The sequence below is a fragment of the Guillardia theta genome (assembly GCF_000315625.1).
Source record: "Guillardia theta CCMP2712 unplaced genomic scaffold GUITHscaffold_31, whole genome shotgun sequence".
NCBI lineage: Eukaryota > Cryptophyceae > Pyrenomonadales > Geminigeraceae > Guillardia > Guillardia theta.
The window spans coordinates 627202-636735 of NW_005434643.1; the positions used below are offsets into that span (position 1 = coordinate 627202).

Sequence of the window (9534 nt, forward strand, 5' to 3'; positions counted from 1 at the left end):
GTTTCCGCAAGGCAGTGCAGGAGGGAGGAATGATCCTCTTTGAGAACGTCAAGGTTTCAGTGAAGAAGGTGAAGGGGAACTCGTTGACAGTCAGGATCTTGCCGGATGACTTGAAGGAGACGCCGTTGGGAGAGCTGATGCCTGGGGATCAAGTCACGCTGTGTACCATAGACGATGCTTCTCAGTTGAAGGTGTAACAACAAGACTGAAGGTTAAAGATTTCCTTGAAACATCACTGAAGATATCCTTGAAACATCACTGAAGCCGGGCCCGGCTGGGCCCCCGGGGCCGGGCCGCGGACTCGGGACTCCGGGCGGCTGAGTGAGAGTCCGACGGTCGGGGTCCCTCAGAGCCTCCGGCGGCCCTACTGGTAGTACGGTCACCACACCGGGCCGACAGTGCGTGACACACGCTCGGACGGACGGACGCTCACAGCCGTACGGTCCCCGGGACTGCAGTCACCCGGCCAGTGCGCCGGGCACTGCTGCACTCAGTAGACAAGCACTGGACAGACAGTCAAAACTGATACAACTTGGCCCAGTGGCACGATCAAGTTCACTGGTGATCTTGATGCGAAAATCGGAATAATTCACAAGTTTTATCTAAGCCATAGGTAGTTCTATCGCACAAAGAAATTATAGTACATCATCCAACACAATGCCGTCAATGTTATGATTTCATTCCATTCTTTCGTCAAGCAATCCAAGCTTGACGTACTTGTCAAGATTTGGTTTGAACGATAAGATAAGCTCGTCTTGAGAAAGTGGCGCCGAGTCGAGGTTGTTGCTTCTGATCTCATCTCTGATGCGCATTTGGATCAGACCATTCCATTTCTGCCAGAGATGCGTGCTCGGTTTCCCCCAGATGATCTTGTCACCGGTTGTGAGCAGTTCCTCTTGCAACGTAGGGTTGTGCTGATACTTGGCGCGATTGATGAGATACATCACGTGCACCTTGACGTCATGCCAGCGCGGGTTCTTCTGATCTTCATATCCCTGTCCTTCTCTCCAGATGCGGAGGCCATAATGCTTGTCCGACTCTCCCTCAGACGGCAGCATGTCTCGAACCAGAAGCTTGCGTTCTGAAAGGTACTTCACGCCCTGGAAGCATTGCTCAACAGAGTGCCATTCAAGGTCATCGAACACGAACTTGACGATCTGGAAGTTGTCGGTACATGCTGGTCCTTCCACAAGCTTCTTCCCCTCCTCATCGACCAGTACCAGGCACTTTCCTCCCATCGTGACTGATCCGACTGATCCAGCTGATTTCTGTTAGGAAGGAGCTCATTACCCTAGTACCCCCATTAATCCCTGGAAAACAACCCCTAGGCAGATCAACCTGAAGCAGAACTTCTGGATGGTCCCTCACCCCTCCATTTCTAATCGTACTACCCACCCTCCAGACTACGGGTACAATCTCCCTCATACTACCCACCCAATTAGCCCGCAACACACCCCAAGTTGTACCTGCACATGGCTCAGATGCAACAAGGTGCAACGGGAGGAAGAGGAGCAGAAGGGAGGGGAAGACGAGGAGGAGGAGGAGAGGGAGGGAGGGAAATTACTCTATCGTACACGAGGAGAGGAGCATCCTCTTCCTCATCTTCAAGGGGAGCAAGCAGATTCTCAGTTTCCTGCATTCTCTTACTCTCGTCTTCATTGTTAGGGGTGCAAGCCCTTGACAACGGCGTCGGAAGACTCCCAGCCATGGGATACAACACCTGGAACGACCTTCTGTGCAAACCTACTGACTCGGCTATCCGCAAGGCAGCTGTCCGGCTGGAGGGGTTGGGGCTTGCGGCCCTGGGCTACACTTACGTTAATATCGACGACTGCTGGGCGGTCTCAAGGGATCCCAAGACCAACAGGCTCGTGCACGACGCCAGTGCGTTCCCCCAAGGGATCAAAGGTCTGGCGGACTTCATGCACTCCAAGGGATTCAAGTTGGGGATCTACACGGACAGGGGGCAGCTGACGTGTGCTGGTAGACCAGGGTCTCTTGGAACAGAGGAGCTGGATGCCCAGACTTTTGCAGACTGGGGGATCGACTACCTGAAGGAGGATAGTTGTAACGCTACCCAAGAGCACGAGGGAGCGTTGGATGAATACAGGAAGATGAGAGACGCCTTGAACAAGACCGGACGACCGATCTACTTCTCCCTGTGTGGCTGGCATACCTGGTACGCCATGCCAGGGAAGAGCATCGGGAACAGCTGGAGGATAGCTGGGGACGTGGTCAACTGGAAGACGATGTACCGAGCAATCAGGAAGAGCGAGTTGGTCGTGAAGTTTGCCGGCCCTGGAGGATGGAACGATCCCGACAGTGAGCAGAATGAGTCGTACTGCCTTGATGTCTGACAGCGCTGCAGTGCTCATAGGTAGTGGCGGAGGCTCCAACTTCAATCTCTTGCCTCATCAGTCCAGGACTCAGTTCTCCTTGTGGTCTGTGCTGGCGGCTCCGCTACTCATAGGAGCTGCCATCAACAACCTGACGGCCTGGGATCTTGAGACCTACTCCAACGCCGACGTCATCGCCGTTGACCAGGACGTGCTAGGTATCCAGGGATCTCCGGTCTACAGCACCTGCCCACCTGCCGAGCAGCTCTCAGACTTGGACGACTACTCTGCAGAGAGCCTAGACAAGTATGCCCTGACGGACTGCGTGCAAGTCTGGGCCAGACCCCTTTCGTCGGGGAGTTTTGCTGTGATCTTGTTGAACCTCGCAGCTGATTCCAGGAACGTGGTATGCGACCTCGGCTGTATGAAGAAGATCAAAGCTCTGCATCCCAGCTGGAGGTCCAACAGCACGGAGAGGTGACGGATGCTGCTGATGCCTTGGGCATGCTGCTTCCTCACCCCCTTCTGTCCTCCAGGATCGCCTTCGACGCGAAGAACCTTTGGAGCAAGAAGGTGTTGAAGAAGATCGACCATCTTGAGACCGAGTAGCGCCTCCATCACTTCCTTGCTCAACTCACGCCAACCATGAGCGCAGGCTGCAGGGCTCGGGAGGTTCGGAGCTCTTCTTGCTCACTCCCTGCGACGACGACGCCGTGGGCAACACGCGATTCTGCTCCTACGACGACAGCGCCAGGGTGAAGGGTGACTGCGACACGTTGAACCTCAACCTCCTCTTTAACAAGTGCGACTCCGTCCGACTGAGCAAGACTGAGGTGATAGAGCTTCATCGATCAAAGTGCTGACTGCCTCTCTAGTTGCTCATGCTGTCCGGGCTACATGGCGTCATGCTCCTGCTCTTGGTCGGGGGAGTGATGTGGGCCGTGTCATACCTTAGCCGCCCGAGGAGGGGAGGGAGAGGACGGGGGTTGAGCAAGGATCTTCCGGTATACATTCGACATCAATGAGCGACAGTTTGAATTGATTGTTTCGACTTTGACGGTCAAACCTCAGCAGAAGGGGCCAAGGGAGGCGCCTGACAGTGAATGCCTAGAGGACGAGAGTCTCCTGACCCATCTCGTGACTGAGCACCTCACCGATCACGAGCAAGGCCATGCGCACTAGGTAGCATGTAAAGAATACTTTATCTTATCTTAGAAGTCTGTTCACCTAACTTAATCCTTCGCCTCTTCTCCTCCTCTCACTTCACTCGTCCGAGTCTTCGCTCATGTCATAGGCAAACCTGCCGCGAGTCAGCTGCCCACCAAGAGGTTTGACACCGTCGGAACCTGCTGGAAGAGGCCTTGAAGGCCTCCTGGTCATCGTAGAGGTCCAAGTCGTCATCGGAGAGGTCGTTCACCATGTCCCTCCTGAGGCGCTTCTCATACAGCCCGCCGAGGGAGGATCGATCGAAGTCATCGTCCGACAGGTTCTCCTCGTCGAAGTCGCTCTCCTGGCACTACGGTCAGCAATGCTACAGCTGGGGCCGGAGCTTCCCACCTCCTCGTCGGGGTAGTCGTTGCGGGGGTTGTCCTGCGGGCCTCGGGTGAGCAGGAGACTGCAGGGAAGACTCCTACCTCCGCGTTCGAGTCTTCAGATTCATACAGGAAGGTGGGGTCCTCACCTGTGAGACCTCAGGAGGGGAGGACAAGGGTAGAGAGGGAGGCGAGGGGACGAGGAGGAAAGGGAACGGGGAGGAGGAGAGGAGGGTTTAGGAGGAGCGTCACCGCCGCAGTCCAGCAGGTCATCGTCCCACAGCTCGCTCACGTCCAGGTTGATCCTTCCGATCCTCGAGAGTGGGCTGAAGTTTGACGCGCTGGCCGGGTCCATCCAGTAGTAGTCGTAGACGAACTCCGAGTCTTCACCCTCCTCCGTCCTGCTCCATATGCAGTCAGACTCTTCTGATGGAAGTTTATCCAAGTTTCACCTGGGACGCTGCGCCGGGGAGAAAACTTCGCGTTCGATCACCTCTCCGTTGCAGGCGAGCTCGCCGTCGCTCCTGAAGGAGTGGAACCCATGGTCGAAGTCCACGGACGCGTTGGCATCGTCAAAGATCTCTGGCTTCTTCTTCTTCGCTGAGAGCAACCCGTCCTTGTCCGCCTCAACTGCAACGTCCACGATCCGAACACGCGGCATGCTGTCTTCTTGCACATCAAAGACACTCTGCCTGCTCGCATCGACCATGCAGGATCGGGCAACCTTGGTGCCATGCAAGTGCTTTCCCTTCCTTCGCTCCAACGAGTCGTCGGCCGACATGCCATCTGATCTCTGCCAGTCCTCCCGCTTCCTCAGGATTCCAGCCCTGGGGGTTGACTTCTTGTCGGACATTCGCCGGATGATCTCTCTGACTTTCTCCGCATTCAGCGCCGAGCTGTCTAGCGACTCGTTCACCGTGTTGTCCCGCACGTGCGGCTCGCACGTCGACGAGTTGGAGACGCTCTGGACGAGCCGGAAGAGCATGGGAGACTCTGCGGGCCGCTCCTCTCCATTGCTTGCCCCCTGCGCCTCTTTCGAGTCTGCAGCATGGGAGGACAGGGAAAGCGCTCCCATCTCCGTGAGGATGGACTGCCGCTTGCTCGGAGGCTCCGCGACCAGCAGAGCATCGAGCGGCTCCTCCTCCCTCCTGCGCTTGACTCGGATGAGGAGGGCAGAGTGCAATGGATCTCCCGCCAGCCCGTCCGACATCTTGGACGACGAGAGGGCGACTGACGGTGAGGAGATGGGGGAGGGAATCTTGGGGACAAACTTGCGACTCGGCGTCGACATGGTTCAGGTTGGAGATGCAGGGGAAGAAGCGGAGGGGAGAGATGAGAGAGGAGGAGATCGCATCAACTAATCATACCCGCCCTCACCTTACTTCAGCCGGTGCCTGGACCTACAAGCCAAATCAAAAGTGAGAACATGGATATTGGGTGGGCTGAACGTAGCAGCAGAAGTGTCAGTCATGCCGTTAGTGGGAGGGGCAGGAGGGGCAGGAGCAGGAGGAGCAGGAGGAAACATGATGCACGAGAAGGAGAGCGGGAGGAGACGCAGCAGGGCAGCAAGAGCAGGAGGCGCACAAGACGCAGGAGAATCAAGATCAGGGGGAGGAGGAGGAGGATGATGGGGAGCGGGAGGCGGCAGCTGCTGCGGCAGCAGGAGCAGCAGCATGTAGTTCGGGACAAGGACAAGGGAAGAGTCTGCATGCGTTCAGATTCCCCTTTTACTTCATTGATTCCGTTTCGAACCTAGACCTCAAATCAACTAGGACACCTGCTCTAGATCTAGAATATTGCCCCAAATCTAGATAGGCTGAGCAGTAGCGTACAGATCTGTTACAACTCTGGGATAAACTTTGGAACAGGTTGTGGCGACATGGCGGATCGCGAGAGGTGATACGGCAAACTCCCTCTTGCTGCTCCTGCTCCTGCTCCTGCTCCTGCTCCTTCTCCTGCTCCTGCTCCTGCTCCTGCTCCTGCTCCTGCTCCTGCTCCTGCTCCTTCTCCTGCTCCTGCTCCTTCTCCTGCTCCTGCTCCTTCTCCTGCTCCTGCTCCTCCTCCTCCTCCTGCTGCTGCTCCTGCTCCTTATCCTCCTCCTGCTGCTCCTCCTTATCCTGCTGCTGCTGCTCCTCCTCCTGCATGTCATCCAGCTTCATCATCATCTCCATCATCATTTCATCACCACCACCACCATCACCAACACCACCACCACCATCACCACCACCACCACCACCACCACCACCACCACCACCACCACCATCATCATCATCATCATCATCTTCTTCTTCTTCTTCTTCTTCTTCTGCTGCTGCTGCTGCTGCCGTTGCTGCTACACCTGCTGCCATGTCTCCAGACCCTACCCATCATGCTTTCCTTTCTCTCCTTATCTCGCCGTTTTTCTTATACCCGCTCTCGATCATGATCGTGCCCTCGCTGGCCTAAGCCCTCGCTGCTGATGGGATCCTGCCCCTACTACTGTCTTTGCTCTTGCTCCTCTTTCTGGATTAGTAGCCGCCTCTCCTCCTCTCTCCTCTTCTCCTCTCCTCTTCTGCTTCCCGCATCCCCTGCCCTCTCCGAGGAAGTTTGCATCTGAAGCCCGATCGCGTTACCCCGCATGCTCGCTCCCTCAAGCATGTGCGCAGTCTGTCGTCGACCTACAACAAGCTATGGTGCGATCACCGGGTGTCGGTACTGAACAAGTATGTCTTCACAGCGATAGTCCAGACAGGAGGAGAGGAGAGTGTGAGGATGAGACTGAAACGTGCTGCCAACCTTTCTGACTTGCGGGCAGGTGAGCAAAGAGAAGATACAGAAGGGGGTCGAGATTGAGTCGAGCGATTCCTCCTGCTTCACCCGAAAGAGCTACCCGGTTGAGATGAGCCAGTGAGGGTGGAGGAGATGAGGATAGGACCTCGTCTCGTCTCACTTCCCTCGCTCCTCCTCCCCCTCGTTCTCCTCTCTACCCTCTATGGTGGCTGCAAGGGGACGGGTGGAGATGGCAACCAGATGTACGACAAGTTCGATGATATGAACAATGTGTTCGGATTAGTCGGTGAAAGCGCTTCAGTCTACTTCCTTGGTCAGTCTCATGCTATTCTTAAAACTCCATCCTCCTTCCTCCACTAGATTCCTCCACCTCCTATCCTCCTCCTCACTTGCCCACCACCACCACCACCACCACCTCCTCCTCCTCCTCCTCCCTTCTCTCCCATGCTCTCATTTCTCAGCCCTCAAGGTCAACGCAGGAAGGAAAACGAGCGTGGAAGAGTGCGAGGAGGCTGCATTGAAGGTCTGTGAGGAGCGGAGGAAGAGGGGGAAGTGAAGTTGAGCATGCAGCACTGGCAGCTGTCTGGAAGGAGGAGCGTGATCGACTCTTTCACCTGGCACAGCGCTCGTTTCTACCTCCCGCAATGGCAGGGCTTGTGCTTCGGCCGCAGCGATGGCGTGTGGGCCCCGGACTTTCAGAAGAATGTGGTGGGAGGGAGGATAGTACGGAGCAGGTGGAGGAGCTACATTCAAGGGCTCAGAGGGCTGAACGAGTCGAGCCCGGAGAGGACAGAGGAGGAGAGTGCGAACGAGGAGGAAACGTGGAAGGAGGAGGAGCAGATTGTCAGGGATCTTGGTCGATCGGAGAACGGGGGGTTGAGGTGCAATGTGCTGGAGTGGCGATTGAAACAAAGGTTCACCTCCTCCTCCTCCTCCCTCCTCCCTCCTCCCTCCTCCCTCCTCCCTCCTCCCTCCTCCCTCCTCCCTCCTGCCTCGAGCTCCCTCATCCTACCTCCTCTTCCTCCCTCCTTCCTTCTGCCTCGAGCTCCCTCATCCTACCTCCTCTTCCTCCCTCCTTCCTTCTGCCTCCTGGCTTTCCCTGCTTCACCAGTCTCCTCTTAAAACTTCTCTCAGGCTGGATCAGGACAGATTCCTCAAGACGGGCAGGTCCTGCTCCATGTGCGGATGGCGAGGATGCAAGCTTTGCCCGGCAGTGCAGGTAGAGGAAGAGGAAATAAGAACAATGAGCGAGTGAGGGCAGGAGGAGGAGGAGGAGGAGCCGGAGCAGGAGGAGCAGGAGCAGGAGCAGGATCTAATTATTCTATCAGATTTGCGGGAATGAGTCAGGAGGAGAGACTATTGAGGTTTGCAGCTACTAATTCATTCGTCCTCCTCTCTCCTTTTGCTCCTCCCCCTGCTGCTGCTCCTCCTCCTGCTCCTCCTGCTCCTCTTCTCCTGCTCCTCCTCTCCAACATGAACGCTATCTCAGGTGCATTACTCGGACGATCATCAGAGGTCATCGTGGGCAGACATCATCATGTTCCCTGCTAATGGAGAATTTCCCGTCCTCTCGTTCCCTCCCTCCAAGCCTGCGTCTCAGGTTGCCATCTCCTCCTCTTGATCCTCGCTCTCCGTCTCCTCCTCCTTTTCCCCTCTTCTTTTCCTCCTCCGCCATCTCCTTCTCCTCACTCACTAAAGCTTTCTTCGTCTTTGTTTCTCCTCCTGTGTTTCGTCTGACTCTTCTTCCTCCTCCTCCTCGCTCAGGCGTGGGTGGCCATAGCAGGCGAGAGCAGCATGTGGTGGCCGCACGTGGAGGGTGAGAGGCGGGGAAGAGAAGGGAGAGAGAAGGAAGAGGTAGGGGGGAGGGGGTGGAGATAGGAGGAGGAAGAGGAAGAACAGTAGGGGGGTGGGGGGTGGAAGTAGGAGGAGGAACAGGAGTGAGGATGAAGCGATTGAGACGAGGGCATCGCAGATCTACGGGAGGACAAGCGGTTTGATCTTGTCATGGGGTACTCGAGACAGCTAGCCGACATGCATGCATCCTATGTCCCCCACAGGTGACCCTCCTCCTCCTTCTGCTCCTCCTGCTCCTGCTCCTCCCTTCTCTTCCTCCTGCTCCTGCTCCTTCTCCTCCTGCTCCTGCTCCTCCTCCTGTTCCTTTTCTGAATTTCTCGTAGCCTTGTAGAGATCCAGAAGGGACTGCAATTAGAGCAGGACGAGCTGCGAAGCATTAACGTCTCTGCCGACATCGCCTACTTCGCCTCCAACTGCAACTCTGACTTCCGCCAGTCGTGGGTGAGGAGGAGGGGGGAGGAGGAGAAGGAGGAGGAGGGGTGGGGGAGGAAAGAACGAAAAGGAGGAAGCGAACGAAAAGGAGGAAGCGAACGAAAAGGAGGAAGCGAACGAAAAGGGGGAAGGAGATTTGTGTAGTGAGATTGAGGAGGAAATAAAAGGAGGAATGAGACAAGGAGGAGATGAAGGAGGAAGAAGGAAGGAAGAAGGAGAGGAGGTGAAGAAGCATGGGGGAGGAAGAAGAAAGGGGAAGGAGGGAAAGGAAGGGGAGGGAGAGACGGAGGGAGACGCTGATGTGTCTGCAGGTGAAGGGGCTCATGGAAGCGATTCCAGTAGATTCTTATGGACAGTGCGAGAAGAATAAGGTGAAAGAGGAGGAAGGGGGGGAGGAGGGGAATGGAAGGGAGTGGAAGGGGGGGAGGGGGGGAAAGAAGAAGATGAAATGAGATGAAGGGGAGTGATGGTGATGTAGGAACTTCCTCTTCACCTCCTCCAGCTGCAGCAAGGACCTGATGAGGTATGTAATGGAGGAGGAGGAGGAGGAGGGAGAGGAGGAGGAGGAGGAGGAGATAGTAAATTAATTTTCTCGCAGGAGACTCACTTGC

General features: G+C 56.1%; 5 protein-coding genes across 5 annotated transcripts in view; 3 read left to right on the top strand and 2 right to left on the bottom strand.

Annotated features, from left to right (window-relative positions):
* Nucleotides 1-677: 677 nt before the first annotated feature.
* On the bottom strand, nucleotides 678-1238 carry GUITHDRAFT_107963 (hypothetical protein; the record flags this gene model as incomplete). Its single annotated transcript, XM_005833278.1, has 1 exon — nucleotides 678-1238. The coding sequence occupies one exon, from the start codon at nucleotides 1236-1238 to the stop codon at nucleotides 678-680; it is 561 nt and encodes a 186-aa protein (XP_005833335.1).
* Nucleotides 1239-1481: 243 nt separating this feature from the next.
* On the top strand, nucleotides 1482-2817 carry GUITHDRAFT_70739 (hypothetical protein; the record flags this gene model as incomplete). Its single annotated transcript, XM_005833279.1, has 3 exons — nucleotides 1482-2322; nucleotides 2369-2571; nucleotides 2644-2817. 3 exons carry the CDS (start codon nucleotides 1482-1484, stop codon nucleotides 2815-2817), a joined length of 1218 nt encoding a protein of 405 aa, XP_005833336.1.
* Nucleotides 2818-3209: 392 nt separating this feature from the next.
* On the top strand, nucleotides 3210-3568 carry GUITHDRAFT_152485 (hypothetical protein). The gene is made up of 2 exons (XM_005833280.1): nucleotides 3210-3340; nucleotides 3411-3568. The coding sequence occupies exons 1-2, from the start codon at nucleotides 3218-3220 to the stop codon at nucleotides 3516-3518; spliced, it is 231 nt and encodes a 76-aa protein (XP_005833337.1). The 5' UTR covers nucleotides 3210-3217; the 3' UTR covers nucleotides 3519-3568.
* A 31-nt stretch (nucleotides 3569-3599) lies between these two features.
* On the bottom strand, nucleotides 3600-5159 carry GUITHDRAFT_107965 (hypothetical protein; the record flags this gene model as incomplete). Its single annotated transcript, XM_005833281.1, has 6 exons — nucleotides 3600-3636; nucleotides 3683-3846; nucleotides 3894-3926; nucleotides 3971-4017; nucleotides 4121-4269; nucleotides 4321-5159. 6 exons carry the CDS (start codon nucleotides 5157-5159, stop codon nucleotides 3600-3602), a joined length of 1269 nt encoding a protein of 422 aa, XP_005833338.1.
* Nucleotides 5160-8668: 3509 nt separating this feature from the next.
* The window catches only part of GUITHDRAFT_107966 (hypothetical protein), a gene marked incomplete at both ends in the record, with an annotated part of 2137 nt that continues 1271 nt past the window's right edge, over nucleotides 8669-9534 (top strand). The window contains 4 exons of the mRNA XM_005833282.1: nucleotides 8669-8694; nucleotides 8815-8932; nucleotides 9235-9294; nucleotides 9402-9446. Coding sequence (XP_005833339.1) covers nucleotides 8669-8694; nucleotides 8815-8932; nucleotides 9235-9294; nucleotides 9402-9446 — 249 coding nt within the window. The remainder of the gene's footprint in view (nucleotides 8695-8814; nucleotides 8933-9234; nucleotides 9295-9401; nucleotides 9447-9534) is intronic.

Bases quoted from the DNA above. Each gene is read 5' to 3' on its own strand.
- GUITHDRAFT_152485 (XM_005833280.1), top strand. From the start codon at position 3,218: ATGCTGTCCGGGCTACATGGCGTCATGCTCCTGCTCTTGGTCGGGGGA. The intron at 3,341-3,410 runs GTATACATTCGA...AAACCTCAGCAG, and splicing joins GGTTGAGCAAGGATCTTCCG to AAGGGGCCAAGGGAGGCGCC.